Source organism: Capsella rubella, unplaced genomic scaffold (assembly GCF_000375325.1).
Source record: "Capsella rubella cultivar Monte Gargano unplaced genomic scaffold, Caprub1_0 scaffold_3, whole genome shotgun sequence".
Taxonomy (NCBI): Eukaryota; Viridiplantae; Streptophyta; class Magnoliopsida; order Brassicales; family Brassicaceae; genus Capsella; species Capsella rubella.
In genome coordinates, this window is record NW_006238921.1 from 14,595,074 (window position 1) to 14,613,267 (window position 18,194).

The 18,194-nt window shown below is 32.8% G+C and overlaps 3 protein-coding genes across 3 annotated transcripts; 2 read left to right on the forward strand and 1 right to left on the reverse strand.

The window, feature by feature from the left end:
* The first annotated feature begins 3,035 nt into the window (after positions 1-3,035).
* Positions 3,036-6,379, forward strand: LOC17892976 (transcription factor bHLH133). Its single transcript, XM_006297937.2, has 8 exons — positions 3,036-3,485; positions 3,683-3,941; positions 4,072-4,155; positions 4,775-4,840; positions 4,944-5,009; positions 5,283-5,342; positions 5,431-5,475; positions 5,915-6,379. Exons 1-8 carry the CDS (start codon positions 3,184-3,186, stop codon positions 6,110-6,112), a joined length of 1,080 nt encoding a protein of 359 aa, XP_006297999.1. The 5' UTR covers positions 3,036-3,183; the 3' UTR covers positions 6,113-6,379.
* Positions 6,380-12,327: 5,948 nt separating this feature from the next.
* Positions 12,328-15,376, forward strand: LOC17890869 (protein tesmin/TSO1-like CXC 6). The gene is made up of 7 exons (XM_006297280.2): positions 12,328-12,857; positions 13,015-13,122; positions 13,217-13,394; positions 13,486-13,833; positions 13,936-14,021; positions 14,104-14,558; positions 14,648-15,376. Exons 1-7 carry the CDS (start codon positions 12,622-12,624, stop codon positions 14,923-14,925), a joined length of 1,689 nt encoding a protein of 562 aa, XP_006297342.1. The 5' UTR covers positions 12,328-12,621; the 3' UTR covers positions 14,926-15,376.
* Positions 15,377-15,406: 30 nt separating this feature from the next.
* On the reverse strand, positions 15,407-17,542 carry LOC17891702 (protein CONTINUOUS VASCULAR RING 1). The gene is made up of 7 exons (XM_006298261.2): positions 17,219-17,542; positions 16,736-16,788; positions 16,533-16,642; positions 16,284-16,451; positions 16,085-16,182; positions 15,811-15,937; positions 15,407-15,693 (listed from the first exon to the last, which is right to left on the reverse strand). Exons 1-7 carry the CDS (start codon positions 17,378-17,380, stop codon positions 15,602-15,604), a joined length of 810 nt encoding a protein of 269 aa, XP_006298323.1. The 5' UTR covers positions 17,381-17,542; the 3' UTR covers positions 15,407-15,601.
* Positions 17,543-18,194: the final 652 nt, after the last annotated feature.

Here is an 18,194-nt window from a genome sequence, read left to right on the forward strand (position 1 = left end):
AGCTAGCCATTAAAAATAACAAAAAGGATGAAGCAAAGATACAAATTATTAAGCAACTTAATTATCTTATCTATGTATGGACTATGGTGATCACTGAAAACAATTTTCTTTGAAATGGAAACTTTGCCTTGATATACATTATGTCGTCTTTTTGTTTTGTTTGACATCACCTTAACTAATGTCTATATATATACACCTATGAACATGTTAACAAAACTTATGTTTTTTATTTCACAATCTTTTTATGTATATCTAACAGACTGACACAATCAATTAGACAGTTAACTATACCAGTTTATAATATATGTTAAATGTTTGTAAGTTAATCACATGCATACTGAATGATCTACACATGTACAGACATTATATTTTTTTCCTTTTTTTTGTTAAACACACAGGCATTATTTAAATTACATTTTCTTTTTGGTTTAGAAAAAAAATTAAGGATCAGTAAGTAAGATATGTTTGTAAATGTTTGTAAAACGCTTATGAACAACTTACAACTCGATGATCCGATGTAATGAAGAAGACTTAGATAAAACTTTCGACTCATTTTAACGTAATTAGTAGCTTTGTACCTTTTTAGTGGATGCATACGTATACAAACCCTAAGCACAACACACGTCGATCCATTTAAGCCACCACCAACAAAGAAAAACTTTTTATTTAGACCATATCCAATGGTTTTTGCTATTTTTTCCTCTATTATAGAGTTCCAATGGTGACTTTTGCTCCAATGGTTTCGCCTATTTTTTTTTCTATAATAGAATATTCCAAATAGATTCTTTTAAAATTTTAATATTAACACCATCTCTTCATAAAAGTTGCATATTAACCCATTTACTTTAACTTTTATAAAATTTTAATAAAACAATTATTTTTATTTAAATTAAATATTTATTATAAAAACATTATATTATATATTATGTTTAATTAAAAAATACATCACATTATATAAAAAAACAATAAGATACTACATTATTAACCATCAGCATAAGTGTATTTTTCTCACAAATGATCAATTAATGCATTTCGAAGTGAGAAATGAGCTTCTTTATCTTTTATTTTTCTGAATCGACCTAGAAACTCTTGGAAACGAATATCATCATCTTCTGCTATTTGGACCGCTGGAGGTGGAACTTCTCTTTCAACTTCAATTGGTGCATCGAGATCACGCTCATCCTCAATTATCATATTATGTAAAATTATACATGTAGTCATTATGTCATGTAACACATTTTTTTTCCAAAAACGTGCTGGTCCTTTCAAAATAGCAAAACGAGATTGTAGTACTCCGAATGCGCGTTCCACATCTTTCCTGCATGCTTCTTGTTGTGTTGCAAAATATTTATTTTTTTGACCTCTTGGCTCATGAATAGTTTGCACTATGGTAGACCATTTTGGATATATTCCATCAGCCAAGTAATAACCCATATTATATTCTTTTCCTTGAATAATATAATGAACAGGAGGAGCAATACCTTGAGCAAGATTTGAGAAAAGGTGAGAAGACTCCAGCACATTGATATCATTATTAGTGCCTGGTTGGAAATTTGAGCATGTTTGGAATATTGTTAAGAACTTTGAAAAGTTTAAAGATGGTGTTGCCCGTCCTAAACGTTAAAGTAAAAATTATGCTTTGAAAGAGCAGAAGGAAGAAAACAAAATTTTATTTTGTGACTTGAATACCTTACATCCAAATGTTCGTGGATATTTTGAGGCGGAACAAGCACAAATTATACAAAAGCGGAATGATCAACAACAAAACCAACAAGCTCCTCCTCCATCTACTTCGTTTGGATCGTTTGGACAATACTTTAACGACATTGGTGGATCCGGAAGTAATTTAGGAGAATATTAAGTAATTTTTTGGTATTAAAAGTATTATTATGGAATAAATGAAAGAATAAAATATTTTTTCCTTCAATAAAAATAAAATCTATTATTTATATATATTAACTTTTACAAATGGTAGTCTCAAATTTTAAAATATATATTTATATTAAAACCTTTAAAATATTTTATATTATTATTAGTGATTAAATATATTTATTTTATTTATTTTGGTCATAAATAAAAGAAGTTTGAGATTAAAAGGACTATTTTGCAAGAAAATAGTTCACCTCTATTTATAGAGGAAAAAATAGAGTTCCTCTATATATAGAGATAAAAATAGTAATTTCTATAATAGAGGTGGATATAGAGGTGGGTTGGAGCAAAATTTGCTATAAAATAGAGTTTAGAGGAAAAAATAGAGATGGGTTGGAGATGCTCTTAGTACTGTCGTACTTAGTTATATATCTACATATCATTGGTTTGATGTAGAAAATTATACATGAATAAAATTAAATTATTGGTACTACCTTAATATAAATAAGCTCTTTATTTTTTCCTGAAACATCTTAAACATAGTTCTTTATGTGACATAAAGTGAAAGGTTTTAATCGATACTTTGATGTACAACATATGTATAGATGCTAAGGACACTTGTGTAATATATATGCGGAAAATATCAAAAATATGTTATGTATATTCGAATATATTATACACCGTATATAAAAGAATTCGAATAGCCATCTTTTCATGTTTCTATTTTAAAATTATAGCATTCTTGATTCCATAAAAAATGATTTTCTTAAAAAGACCCATAATTCGATGAAATAACAAAAGCACCTTTCGCTTCCCTACTTTACGATAAAGCTAAAGCATGAAAACAGGAAGTATACAAAAATGTTTTTTTTTTTCTGTTAAAAATACAAAAACGAATTTTCATAAAATTTCTTTCTAAATTTAGTATTTTTTTCCTGATAATTGCTATTTTATTAATAAACTTGTAAATACATGGTTTTACTTAAAGTTACAAACTTAATTAGTTTCTCTGTTATTTTTTTTTTATAAAGGTTTATCTGTTTGATGATTATTTGTCGTCCCTTCATCAAGAATAATAAGTTAATCGAATATGGACATTTAATATAATTTTTTAAAAGATAGAGACTAGAGAGGGAGAGAGACAGAGAAAATGGTGATAAATACATCATTGACATCTCTACATATCTATTTTGCACAATTTGTTCGTCTCTCTTCCTCTTTCCTTTTCTCCAAATACTAGTGTTAAACTAAAAAGCATAATAAAGAAGCAACAAATCTCAAAATCTTTTACTAGAAACTAAAGAGAGAGAGGCGATGAATAGAGGAGTGTTGGAGAGTTCGCCGGTACAACAACTCACGGCGGCTGGAAACCCTAACTGGTGGAACAACGTCAGCGGCGGTTTGAGGCCACCACCGCCGGTTATGAGTCACCAGCCACCGTCTACCACCGCTTATCTTCCAAGTCTCTTGCCAAACTATTTTTCTTCTCCGACGTCCTCTTCATCTTCTTCTTCACCTTCTTTGCCTCCTCCTAATAGTAACCCTAACTTGTCTTCTTGGCTTGAAATGAGTGATCTGCCTCTTGACCAGCCATGGAACCTTAGTCAACTCCTCGTGTACCTCCCTTTCTCTCTCTGTCTCTCTCGTTAGGATGTTTTCTAAGTAAATGGTTTTGAGTTCTTGGATTTGTTTTGTATAATCTAGTTCGGTCGTCTTATGAAGTTTCTCCTTTGTTTTTCTTTTCATGTATACATAATACACTTATATTATTGCATATACACGATCTAATATTGTATTATGTCTTTGAATGAAGGGGTGGATTGATGATGGGAGAGGAAGAAAAAATGGAGATGATGAACCATCATCAAAATCAACATCATAGTTACCAAGAGAAGAAGATACAGAATTGGGAAGAACATTTGAGGAACCAATCTTTCATGAAACAAGAGATTAATGGTTATGGAATAATGTCCTCACCGAACTCACCTCTAAACAAGTCTTGTGTTACAATTCACAACACCAATGAAGACAAGAACAATAACATTCATCACAATGGTCTTCACTTGTCCGAGGTTGGTCGAGATTAAGTTAACTAGTCAGATCAAGATATAATCTTTACCAAAGATTAGTTAATGTCTCCATTTTTTTTATTTTTATCAATGAATATTTCTAATTTTGTGTGTGTGTCCATGTGTGATGAAGGGTAATAGCTCAGAGATGATTGGGTCTTCTATGGCAAATAAGAAACCAAAGCTTCAAGTTCCTTCATCACAATCAAATCTCAAGGTAACTAAACTAAACCCTTATGTATTTGTTTTCTATCTCTTGCTGACATTTTGAATAACAAAACAAATGCACAAACACAAAGGAAAAGAAGAAAGAAACAAAAGAGAATGGGCACAGAATAAGCTGCATGTGTGTGTGATTGTAACATTTTTGTCTTTCTCGTCTGTCTTCTTCTTCTTGATCCCATTATTCTTTTTCTTTTTCTTTCCTACGATTCAACGGTAGTTACGCAATCCTTTTTTCTTAGTCTTTATTTCATCCTTCATTATATGTAAAATAGAAACTAAATCTGTTTTTTCAGTTTAATTCAGCTTTAGCTCAGCTTTCATTATCTAACATAGTTTTTTTTAAAGAATTATCAAAGTTAATTATGTATTCTTCTTCTTGCTCTGTTTATTTTGTCCTGTCTTAATTGATAGCTTAGTATGTGTGGAACAAAATATAACATTATCTTGATCATGTAATCAAAATGTGTCATTCTCTTTTGGATCTTGGATCAATTTTTGGTTAATGTTTGAGATCAATTTAATCCAGTTAACATTCTAGTATATTTATATGTTTATGTAAAGATTTTGTAGTATGTTTATATAAAGATCTCTTGGTTTATCATTGATCAAAGGTAAGGAAGGAGAAGCTTGGAGGCAGAATCGCATCTCTTCACCAGCTAGTATCTCCCTTTGGCAAGGTATAATCACTGATTAATCACCTTTACTAATTATAAATTCTGAATAATAAAAGAATAAATTATAATTAGTCACTATTTGGCTGATTGATCCCTTTTATTTCAGACTGACACAGCCTCTGTCTTGTCGGAGGCTATTGGATACATTAGATTCCTCCACAGTCAAATTGAGGTGACTTGTCTTTTCCAAACTACCATGCTTCTTCTATTTCATTTATTTCAAGACAAATATTTGTTTTCTTCGAATCTCTCACAACTAGTAAAACAAAAATATTTGGAGTTCTTTTATCCTTCTTATTTCGGATTTTAAAAAGAAAATTATTAGTACATAATAATGTAAGTAATTGTGAGATTAGTTTAAGATTTGACATCTTGGTAGAGTATTTGTTTTGTCTAGAATATAATGGTGCTCTAAATGGCCCCTTCTCAATATTTTTGTTTGCAGGCTTTAAGTCTACCATACTTTGGCACTCCCTCGAAGAATGATAATATGGTTCACCAACATGTAATTATTAAATTACTGTTCGCCTTAGTAACATGAATAATGTATATGGTTTCTGATAGCTAACTAATTACAATTAATTCCTAATTAGGCACAAGGAACTTTGAATGGGATATTTCCTGAGGACCCTGGTCAGGTACGCACATATTTTTGTTCTTTTCTTGTTTTATATATGCACTTTACTTTTTATGTTGTCCAAAAGAAAATAATGCACACTTTACTTTTTATTGGATCAATTTACCCCAAATCTTAATCAAAGAAAACAAAAGAAACGACTAAGATAAAGTATGGTCAATAAAATAAAAAGATGACATTACCAACTTTATTTTCAGTCCTCTATTTACCTTTCGTTAGATCTAGAAAAGCCACTTAAATAATTTATTTTCCTTCATCAAAGTAGCTTTTGGTCACAAAAGTTTTTTTTGGCAAATGATCGATCTCAATCAACTTTTGCAACCAAAAATATCACGACCCGTTTTGCCACCAAGACTCGCACTATATACAACAGTTTCAATATTTTTCTAAAATATATTGCTGAAGAATTCTTTTTTTTTTTTTTTTGATTTGGTGATCAGCTTGTGAATGAGTACTGCATGAAAAGAGGAGTTTCATCATCATCGAGTAAGGACAATCAAAACTCAAGTCCTAACGAAGAACCAATGAAAGATTTGACAAGTAGAGGACTTTGTCTTGTCCCAATCTCATGCACACTCCAAGTTGGCAGCGACAATGGCGCGGACTATTGGGCTCCGGCCTTCGGATTCACTCTCTAGTGACCTAATATTTCACTTTCTGTTGTTTATTTGATTTTTGGTCAGCCAGGAAAAAATTTAGTAGATGTTATAACATCATGAGCAACCAATCTATATTGAGAAAACAACAAAATGAGTTTCCAAGATTTGGTTGCTCATGATGTTATGCTAACACAAATTGGTTTTGGCGTTTGGCCTTTGAACATTTGAAGTTAACGATTATGGAATGACCTATTGAATCATGTTTTCTTGCTTTGAATAGGAAACTTAATTTATTCTCTTAATGTATATGTGAAATGATGAACGTACGTAATGTTTTAAGTTTATTATTAACAACTCCTACATTAATCCGTTCTTAAGTACTATAATTGGTGCGTTTCTTTTAGGCCTATTGCTCCAGCACTATAATAATTATAATTGTGTTTATAGTATCAACTTTGAATCAATCCTCCAGGCTCATGTTGACTTTTGCTATGATCATTTTACAGTGCATGCATGTGATCAATATATATGGAAATCTCAAAGTGGTGAAACTTTTGGTAAATTAATTAGTGTTAATTATCATCGTTGTGACATCTAACTGGGTGGAATTTTTCAGAATCCGTGTTTGCTGATGCATGGTGGTGTGGGTGCAAAAAATGTTATTAAATATCAAGATTGCATGCGGAGCTCACACATTGTACATTTTGGACTGGTGATGGCTTGTGGAGTTCATCAAATGTTACGTGGCTACTTATATAATCATCAGTCATTGTTCAATGATATGAAACACTAAAAGCTCTTGGATTGCTACTTTTTGGTTATTTGTTTCAAATAAAAGACTAGAGTGAAGAATCCCCCTGGGAACTTTATGTCTTAATCTTAAGCACTTTGAGTATGAAGTAACGATGAGTATTCATTTAATTGATCAATGTGTTATGTGTGTTTGGCTTTTGTTGTTTCGACTTATTTTAGTACCCAACATCTCACAGAATCCATTCAACTCAATTTGATCAATGGCAAAAATATCTTAAATATTAGCAAAATTTAGGTAGTTTACATCAAAGTTCATGAATGTTGAGTACAAATTTAGTTGAATATATATATATATATCAAGACATATATGAATATGAAAGCATTTAGAGAATAGATCGGAGTATTTTACTATTATTAAAAGAGAAGTACAAATTTAATCATGGCATAAATTTTTTTCCAATTCCTTAAATTACCTTTAATTAGTTGTAATGGAAAATAGTTTTATAAATTAAGGAGGGCAATTTTAGTCATTTGGGTGCAAAATATCAAATGCTCCGACCCGTTTTAGACATACCCGCGCGTCTGTCCAAGATTATATGGTTCACAATCAACCGGCGTTCGATCCAATCTGAAAACGATCTTTCCTTGATTTATTATTGTTTTCATATGGGCTGGCCAATTTAAGGATCTGTTTTGGTTTAGACTAGAATGGCGTCACCACCAGGATGTTCTTCAACGGAAGGAGTGACATCATAGACTCTATCTTTGATTATGATCCAACAATCGTTCCTTTTGTTATGTTCTGCTACTTCACTCTTGCTGTAGCTTTTAGGCTTTACGACTTCTATAGGCTCATTACTAGATCTCTTCTTGTCTTGATCTGGGTTTGATCTTCGCTTTCCTTGGATTAAGAAACAATGCTGAAACTAGAAAACCCAGAAGCAATCCGATCACAGCTATCATCTTTTTTTAGTGGGAAAGCAGAAAAAAGGATGACAATTGGAGAGAGTGGTGGATTGGATCCAGATTGATGACCCAAATGGTTGAAATTTAGGGGTTTCTGGGAACGATGAGGAGCATAAAGGTCAAAGCACAACTTCTTTTTTTATCATTGTCTTCTACTTTGTATAGAAATCTACGGAACCGGGTTTTGTTTAGACATATTTTGTAATCAACACAATACCTACCAATTTTAACAACTATAAGATTTAATATATTAAAACGAACAATATACAAACCGCATTTCTTATTTTACTAATAATAATTCATTATCTTTCTATTAATTTATGTAGTCTTAAAAGTAATATTTATAACTTTGGTATATATTACAAATTAAAGCTACAATTATGCTAAACCAGACCATCCTAATTCTAAAATAACACTAGATTACTAAAACACAAATACTACAGTCTACACACACATTCCGAAATTGAACACACACTACAATTACGTTGTAAAAAAAATACATATCAATATATATATATATATATACATATATAGTAAACTACAATGTGTAAAACCATGTTAAAAAAATTATTAGACTAAAAACATTACTAAAAATATGAAATTAATATAGCCTACTGAATTAATAACTATGATATAAAAAAGAAACAAAAATCTAATAAAATAGAATTAATGGAAAAATAACATTAAACAAAGTCCCACGGGTTCAAATGAACTTACACCAAAATCTCGAAGTAGATCTCGCATGTATGTCCTGAAATTTCATTGGAAATTTTGTTGTAAAACAAATCTATAACCATTGATAACACCATATTTGTTGTTGTCCAACAATGGATATTTGTTAACCAGAAGTAGACACTTTAACCGGTTTGTCTAGGACAATTAATCTATTCAAATTCAAGACAATACCGTAGGCTTACAAAGTACTAACCAATAAACCAAAAAATTAAAAATAAAAACAAAATATATGAAATATACAAACAAACCTTATACAGTTTTTTCTTTAGCCAAATTAAAAAAAAACAAACATATTTATACTTCCAAAGTATTAAGGCTAATAATTTATATTCTCACCCATAAAGTTATTATAGTTAGAATTAAAATATCTAAAAACGTCAACTTTGTCTCTGTAATAAACCAATCCATTAAAATACAAAAAAAAACACATTGAAGTAAATGAGCGCACACTTATAATAACACCGCCAATATTTTTAAGAAATAAAGAAAACTACATACCATCCATGAGTAAAACTAACCAACAATAAACTCAAACACTAATAACTATGCGAAACATATGTACATAACATCAAAAACTTTCTTACTAACAATATTCAATGAAAAGAATATTTAAAAAAACATTAGACTATAAAATTAATTATAAAACATAGGCCCGCGGTGTAACGCGGGTTCAAACCTAGTAAGATTCAAATACATATTACTATATATGGTGGTATAATTAAGCATAAATTCAAAGTAAGACAAATAATGAAAAAAACCAATCGATCCAACCTAACAAGTTTCTTTTTCGGGGTCAATTCATTAATTTACCCACTGAAAATTCAAAACCCATCAGAAAAGTTATTCAACTTCGGACGCATTGTGGACAGGGTCGTGTCGGTTTGGAGCCAGGCTGAGTTTTTATTTACTTCAACATCCCTATTAATTGTATCAAGAGCATTGTTCAATGATGAAAGACTAAAACTCTTAGATTGAGTCTTGAATATCTAAAATGAAATTTAAGGCTAAGCTCTTAATTAACCTTATATATAGCTAGATCACACATAGCTTTATAGTGTTAGACAAACGAACTTAAGGAAAAATCGTTAGTTGGTTAAAAAGTTATTAGTATGCTAAATATACACCTTTGCAACTCCTTATAGCTAGTGAATAGAAAGAGGCTTCCAACATATTTAGTAGTTGATGTTCCTATTCAAACAAACACCAAATATAACAAAGGGTTGGCCATTTAATATGTTTCTTTCCATGCAATTAAAAAAGAAAACTCTTTGTTAAAAGAAAGTTAGAAGTTGGCCTCTCGGCTCTCGCAAAACTTTTATTTTGTGCCAAATATCTACTGACGAGAACTTTTAAGTAATTTTCTTTTTCTGTTTAACGTTATCTAGTTTGAGATTTTTGTTTATTTAAAAGCTTGTATAATTAGTTCTTAGACACAATAATGTGTTACTGGAGAGTTTTTATTTTGATATTGTTTTTAATATTTAAGTTATAACCATGGAAAATGAGTTTTACTGTTAAAATTTTTGACATCAAATTTTTAATGTTTACTTTGTGACATCAAAAATTTAATGTTCTAATATGATGTCATAAAACTTTGTGACATCAAATTTGAGATTTTAGTGGAAAATGAAATCATTGATTTTTATCTCAAAGAGTTTTCTCTACAAATTACAAAAGTTTTTGATTTTAACTTTGATTATTTTTTTTTAAAAATCTTTTTTGATGAAATTTCAAAGCCAAAAAATTATAAACAAGATGAGTCATATGAAAAGAGATCTAACTCGATCTCTAAACAACATTTAGCTTGAAGCTACAACTAAGGTGGGGTTATTGGTTAATGTAGTTTAGTGGATTTTAATGTATTTTAAAAGTACACCGTTATTGAATCAAGCATTTGTTTGATGTATTTGAAATGCATTAAAATCCTCCGTTATTCAATATAGATTTGATTTTAGTTATAATGGATTTGATTGGATTTTTTAAGCGAGATCATGAGTAAAACAAATCCAACCATTTTCATCTGTATTTTGGAGTATTTCATTTAAATAAATATTAAAAATAAATTTGTTTTTTTTTTTTATTATTCTTCATCCCAGAAAATTAGAATTGTTTTGGAAAATCACCACAACCCCCATCAGTATTACCAACGTTATGGAATAGATGTTCCAAGACTCACCATTTTCGTTTCAAGCAAGTTTCAATAAATTTTTGGATTAGATGTTTTTAGAGCAATTTGGGATAATAGAATCGAGCGTGATTTGAATCCGGATCTAAGAGGGCCATCGCCATAGGAGGAATTAAAAAGAGAACTGAAAAGGGTTTCAGATTAAAGAAACTTGTAAAACAAAGAAGAAGGTGACGATGGAGAAACAAAAAAATGATAAGCATGACAGTTATTTAAAACTTGATAATCATTTATTAAAAAAAAGTTTTAATCACTATTTATGTAAAACATAGATGATTCTTGAAACAAGAAAATCTTACAAATATTGATATATAATAATACAAAAAAATCCACGTCTTTTAGAAAAATAAATCTTCACAAATCCACTACAAACACTTTCTAAATCCACGTTATATGCATTAGAAATCCATTGAACTTTTAAATCCACTATTATCCTATGGTAATTAAAAACCTCCATCCAATAACACCCCCTAAGATCATCAACGCCATTAAAACACTTCTAAGGTTGAGACGATAGAGAGAAATTAGATACATAAACTTTGCAGTACCAATTTAAATTTACGAAGACCAAAATTTTTATTTATGATAAGAAATTTGATTTACTTAATTTTCATTTTTTGTTGTTGACTTTGAAGTCAAAATTGTTATTGTTTGCAATATTCAATAACATTAAAGAAAAAATCAAATACTATTCTAAGATTCGATAGCTATTTAAGAGAGAAAGTATTCAAAAAAAATCTTTAAATTTTTGGTAATTACGTAAAAAAATTTCCATCTCTGTAAAAAAATAAATATCAAAGTATTTGTTGACTACGTAAAATTAGACCAAAAATTAGTCAACTTTAACTTTGCTATATAATTAGCTAAACATTAATCTTATTATTATTTTTCATTAAGATAGTTAAAATCTAAACTATTTATTTGAATAATGAAGTTCTAGATAACAAAAAGAAAAAAACCTTACTCAAAAAGATTAGAAATCATTTTCAGGTTCTATAAAATCTCCCCAAAAAATAGAGTTTGTGGAAAGAAACCATTATAAACTCCAACTCTTTGAACATCTTGATCTTGAGGAAGAACATAGATCCATTCCTTTTCATCATGCAACATCTTCACCACCAACCCTCCTCTTCTTCATTTGTAAGTTTTTTTTTTTTTTCCTTTTGCAACATTTTTCGAATATTTAAAAACTATTGGGACAATTTCATGAATAAACGAAAACTTAGTGCCAAATTCAAAAGCATGTAGTAGTCACGAGTGAAATAATTACGGGTTATATTTAAAAAAAAAAGTATTAATATTGTGAGGATCGGACGGTGGAGGAAGAACTACAGTTCAAAGCTGATATGAATAGTAATCGTCGGATCAATGAGTTTAATAAGAACCGTACGATCAGATTAAGAAACAAATCTAACCGTCTAATATAATCCAGAAAAATTGAAATTTCAAAACATGTATAAGAGAGGGAGGAGAAGGACGACGCAGAGAGAGAGTTAAAATTATAAAAAAGCTCTCTCGCGAAGTCGAAGAAGAAGAAGAAGAAGATTTTAAACCCCAACTTCTCTTTTTCTTCTTTGGTTCCGCTGTGTTACCAAATCTCTCTTCTTCTTCTTCTTAAATCTTTCAAAACCCTAATTTCCTTTATCTCTCTCTGTCTAGATCAAAAAAAAAATTCGAATTTTCAAAATCCCGTTTTTGTGAAGTTTGAGTAGACGACGATTCGGTTCCTGGGTTTATTTTGGTTTTTGCATAGAAACGGGATTAAAGGGTGGATTCAGATCTTGAGATATTAGTGTTTTCTCAAGCTGATTGAATTGGTGATTATAAATTTTGGGTCTTCTTTTATTTCAAATTTCGTTGGGGAAAATTTCTGGGTTTTGTGTTTCAGAGAAATTCGAAATTAGTGGAGATGGGAGAAGGTGAAGGAGAAGGAGACAAACTCCCGCCAGAAAAGGAAGAGATTACACAAGACTCGAAGAAGTCGGCGAGGCAACTCGATTTTACTGATGTGGCGCTTCCACAGTCTAATCAAGCTCCCGTCGCATCAATGGCTGTGACGGCTACGCGGCCTGTTACCAGTCAGGCACGACCGGTTATTCCGATTCCACCGCCGCAGGGGTTTCTTCACGTCCCAATTCGACATCCGTATGTTTCTTTCTTATTTCAAAAATTTGAACTTTTTGACAAATCAGATTTGGGGATTGAAGCGTAGATCTTTCGAAAGATTTTTGATTTTGTTGAATTGTTACTGTTCTATGCTTTTGAATGTTCCTTTCTAGAGTTGACACTTGTTTTATCGCAGGAAGCCCGAGTCGCCGAAATCTAAACCAAGGCCTGTGGGGGAAACTAGAGATGGAACTCCTCAGAAGAAAAAACAGTGTAACTGTAAACACTCACGCTGCTTGAAGCTGTAAGTCTCCATTCTAACTATTGATGAGAAACTCTTTCTGCTGTTTATGGACTTCTTCATATGAATTGAGCATTGTGCAATGTCCTTTGGTCAGGTATTGTGAATGCTTTGCTTCCGGTACTTACTGTGATGGTTGCAACTGTGTTAATTGTTTCAACAACGTTGAAAATGAACCAGCGAGACGAGAAGCTGTTAATTCAACTCTGGAACGGAATCCAAATGCATTTAAGCCTAAGATTGCTAGCAGTCCACACGGCCGACGAGATAACTGGGTATGTGGTTTACTTATGGTGTGATGCTTTTTAGACGGTTTTTTGTTTTCAGGGTTCTTGATAAGGTCTAAATTTTTAACTCGATTTACAGGAGGTGGTTGGCGAAGTTGTGACGTCAGGGAAACACTACAAAGGCTGTCACTGCAAGAAATCAGGATGTCTTAAGAAGTATTGTGAGTGCTTTCAAGCAAACATTTTTTGTTCGGAGAACTGCAAATGCTTGGACTGCAAAAATTTTGAAGGAAGTGAAGAACGACAATCGCTCTTTCACAGTGATCATTCCCACAACGTGGCTTATCTCCAACACGTAAATGCTGCCATAACAGGAGCTATTGGTTCCTCTGGCTTTGCATCTGCTCCGGCTCCTAAGAGAAGGAAAGGTCAGGAGATTAGCTTTAACCAAGGAACCAAAGATTCATCAACTCATAGGCTTGGCCAGGTAAATCAGTTACCTCAAGTTAATATTCTATATGCTTTCCTTTTCTGTCTTCCGTGGTTAGGAAAATGGTAGAAGATCTTATAGTATAATTATTGGTATCAGGCAAATAATGGAAGAACCACACCTTCAACAACTGGTTCTCGTACTGGAGGCAACACGTCGTTAGGCCCATCCAAAGTTGTATATAGGTAAATTTCTGATGTGTTGACAAAGCTAATTCTTTTCCCTGGGGATGCAGAAAGTGAGCTATAAATATGTGTTCTTTTGAAGGTCTCTTTTGGCAGACATAATTCAACCGAAAAATGTGCAAGCACTTTGTTCTACTCTGGTTGCTGTAGCTGGAGAAGTTGCAAAAGCATTCACAAAAAAACGATTAGCAGATCAGAAAGAAACTTCCATGTCTTCTTCTGTGCAAGATCAAGGACAAGGCAATAATAAAGGTACCGAGGTTGAGAAATCCGTGAGTGCAAATCAAGCTGAGAAATCTGGTCTAGAGGATACCAATTTTGGCTCCAAAGGGAGGTCACTATCTCCAGAAACTTTGTCATTGATGTGTGATGAACGGGACACTATGTTAATGGTTGCAGCTTCGCCTAATTGTTCGGTGAAGCCTACCTCACAGCTACCTAACGGGCAAGACCAGGTCTATGCAGATCAGGAGAAAGTAGTATTAATCAAGTTCCGTGACTACCTTAACCGGATCATTTCGCAGGGAGGAATAAAAGGTATAGAGATTTCTTTTCTTATCAAGAAAATGGAGTATATTGCCAAACATAAGATTCACGTTTACCTAGTTTTTGTTTGTTTGTTGCAGAATCAAATTGTTCTTTGTCAAGAACGAATCTAGATACAACACCTGTACACACTGCCGTCAAAATCCAGCCAGTGGTTCAACAGGGACCAGTTGCAAATGGATTTTCTCAAACCATAAAGCAGCCTTCCCATCTAACAACAACAACACCAACGCCAACACCAACACCAACACCAACACCAACACCAGCACCAACACCAACACCAGCACCAGCACCAACTACATCCTCACAAACCCATCTTCAAAAAACTCCATCTTTGTTTGAGACGAAGGACCTCTGAATCAATATTTACTCCTTTAGGAAAAATAACTTTACAGAAATGCCAGCTGCATCAACCTCCCCATGCCTGATCTACTAGGTAAAGCCACCAACACTCCTTTGTCTTCCTCTTACATATTCTAAAACAGAGGAGAGGTCGCAGCTTCAGCACATTAGCAGGTCCTTAGAGAGTATTACGATATAACTATTTACACCATTTTTATTTTGTTAGGCATTCTTCTTCTTTTCTTTTTTCCAAATTCTTCTCTTTGATCCATAAGAGCTGTTCCTTTACAAATTGTTGTCCCTATTTGTGTACATTGCCATTTATCATTGGCAATCACAGTGATGTTTACTGTGGAACATACATGCTTTTCTCTGATTTTGATATGTTTTAGGAACCTATAGAAGATCTGATTTTACTTCTGCTTGAGATTTGAAGAATAAATAAAATAAATCAATTTTTTGGGTTTCTTCAAGAGAATTGATGTCAAATCTTGTCATAACAGAAAAAAATTCTCAACGCTTTTTCAAGGACTATAATATTTTCAGGAGAAAGATTCATATCTAAGAAGAGAGACCTAACTTACATTATACACTTTCGTAAACACAAATCAAATATTACAACAATATTGAATAGACTCCAGTGACACACACTCATCATCACTCAAAAAAAAGAGAAAGTCTTCTGCATGAAACTATAAACTTGTAGCTCTGTCAATTGAGGCCGAAGGTTTATCAAGAGTCGATAGAATCTGTGGCATTGACATACCCCCCGAAACAACAATCTCTGCAGATGATGAATGAGTACAAATAGTTAAGTAGCTTTCCACAAATAAACTTGCATGCTAGGACAAAAAGTCAGTCGGGGATTTATCACAGCAGAGGTTAGATTCTGAAATCTCACCTATTCCTTCCCGGACAGAGAGATTCGGCCTGATAACATCATTACTGTTGACAAGTAGTATATCTCCGATGTAGAGGTGGTTTGTAGGAACATACACACAGCAAAGTTCTTCCTCAGTTGGGTAATTCTGCAATCAAAGAGCATTATTACATTCATTTTGGTTTGGAACGGATCTATCTAACCATGCTTAGAAGACACTGTGTCTGCGCTTTGTATCCTAAAAAACAGTTCTGGAAACAATAACTAAATCCTTGAACAAAGCATTTTCACTCACCTGGAGAACAACAGTTGATGTAATGAACCCAAATGCATATTCGCCTATTCGGGGATGCCTAATGATTGCAACTTCCTTGAAAGCTTGTGTGTTTTGATCTGAACGGAGAAGGAAAAAATGGATATGAACAAGTTGAGATTAGAAAGCTTTGATTAACTTATAATGCTGAAATGTAAATTAAGTTAATTCTAAGCGAGACCAGGGGATATGGCAGTGCTGATTTGCTTGGAGGCATTGTAGATGTGACGAACAAATGGCATCCGCTTGATAAACCACTCTCCTAGGTTCAGAACAGATGCCCCCAACCATGAAGACATGAACACACCGACCAAGAAGATGAATGCAATGGAAGTCAAAAAACCGAAACCTACAAAACCAAAATCGAACTCATGTGAGAAACCAATATCAAGTTGTTGATTCGATAAAGAGGGGGCATTCAAATGCTTACCAAATATGTTGATTCCAAGCTGTGCATATATTGGAGAGAAGAATCCATCGACAAAGTGAATGAACCACCATGTTATATAGAAAGTAATTGCAATAGGAAGTAGGATAACACTGCAATAAAGCAATTGAGATTTAAAACTATCAGCACACCTTCTGAATCTGTGACAACTACAATCAAATGCCAAATTTACAACTTTTGCTTACCAGCCTGTCATGAACTTCTTCGACGCCCAACCTCTGATGAACAAGCTTAAAGTCTGCAGAAACCATCTAAAGCATCAGACCACAATGCTCTTATGTGTTATATAAGCTTGAAAACATGAATGAGCATAACATAAAGACTCAAGAATCTGACGGATCCCAACAAAAGCACTTGTAATGCAATTTCATACTCTACTCAATCAGGAAAGATCAAATTTTTATAAGCATCTGCAGAGTTAAGATCACTGTTTTGCTAGTTAACACACTAACCAACTTATCTAATTGGTGATAGACTGAATCTAGGGTAAAACAAGTTCCAAGATTTTGAACTAAGGGGAAACAGAATCGGTCAAATCTCTGAAGAACAAATCTTGAAAGGAACTAAGAGCTTAATATAAATTCAATTCTACTGTTGATTTCGCATGAATCTTGAAATGGGCAAACGAAGAACAAGATTCAAGATCAGGTGAAGAAAGAAAACTAAACCTCGTGGCTGGATTGATGCGAAGAAGAAGAAGAAGAGGAGGAAGAAGAAGAAGGCTTCGACGAAGAACCATCGTCTTTGTTGCCGGCATCAGCGACGGGAATCAGAAGCTCTCGATCTCTTTCACGATTGGCCATCACAACCGCCGGCTTCTCGTCTCCCATCGCCGTGAAACTCAGGCTAATAGGAAATCAAGTCGGAGAAGAGAGAAATGCCGGTGAACTGGGAACGGAGGAGAGGAAAAAGGTTGAGACTTTTCGCCGGCGACTGTTCTTCTGAGCACAAAAAAGTGGCTAAGCTAACTCCAACTCCAAGTTCTCTGTCGTTGTTCGTATTTTTCTTTTTTATATTTGTCTTCTTTTATTTATCTTTTTTTCTTTATTTTCACATAATTAGTTGTTGTTTTTTTTGTAGAAAAATTATATTTAGTGTAAGCAAATTATGAGAATTTTGTTTAGAATGCCAATTTGGAAACTCAATTTTCTGAAACTGCCATTAACAAAATCTTCTTTTAAATCATGCTATAAAGAGAGTTACAATGACGATTTTGTCTTTGGCATTAAAGAGTGAAATTTTGTTTTTTCTGTTGGCAGCAATAACTATTAATTGCTGGGTTGTAGCCTAATATCCTGTGGGTAATGGACCATGTCAAAAATAACGGACGAGTAAGTAATATATGATGGACAAAATATATGTGGTCCATCGAAAACTCATTTTGACAGAATTCAAGAGACAACTCTGATGCGTGTCCTCTAACTCCGATGCGTGTCCACTGTGGACGTTCTATAGAATGACACAAATAAAATTTTGATTTATTTAGGGGCACAATGTAAACCAGATCTGTACAAATTGGTGGGTGCTAATGAAGGACAAATAGAGAGATTTTGTGGAAGTTGTGGGTGGCGAAGAAGCAGAGACAAAAAAACGATAGACAAAAAAAAAAAAAAAAAATCTCGTCCACAAGATCTAGTCCATTAC

Excerpts from the sequence above, each read along its gene's own strand:
- LOC17890869 (XM_006297280.2), top strand. The coding sequence starts at position 12,622 with ATGGGAGAAGGTGAAGGAGAAGGAGACAAACTCCCGCCAGAAAAGGAA. Across the intron at positions 12,858-13,014 it reads CACGTCCCAATTCGACATCC|GAAGCCCGAGTCGCCGAAAT; the intron begins GTATGTTTCTTT and ends GTTTTATCGCAG. Across the intron at positions 13,834-13,935 it reads CAACTCATAGGCTTGGCCAG|GCAAATAATGGAAGAACCAC; the intron begins GTAAATCAGTTA and ends TATTGGTATCAG.
- LOC17891702 (XM_006298261.2), bottom strand. The coding sequence starts at position 17,380 with ATGGGAGACGAGAAGCCGGCGGTTGTGATGGCCAATCGTGAAAGAGAT. Across the intron at positions 16,183-16,283 it reads CAGCACTGCCATATCCCCTG|ATCAAAACACACAAGCTTTC; the intron begins GTCTCGCTTAGA and ends TTCTCCGTTCAG. Across the intron at positions 15,938-16,084 it reads CATCAACTGTTGTTCTCCAG|AATTACCCAACTGAGGAAGA; the intron begins GTGAGTGAAAAT and ends CTTTGATTGCAG.
- LOC17892976 (XM_006297937.2), top strand. The coding sequence starts at position 3,184 with ATGAATAGAGGAGTGTTGGAGAGTTCGCCGGTACAACAACTCACGGCG. Across the intron at positions 3,486-3,682 it reads AACCTTAGTCAACTCCTCGT|GGGTGGATTGATGATGGGAG; the intron begins GTACCTCCCTTT and ends CTTTGAATGAAG. Across the intron at positions 4,156-4,774 it reads CATCACAATCAAATCTCAAG|GTAAGGAAGGAGAAGCTTGG; the intron begins GTAACTAAACTA and ends CATTGATCAAAG.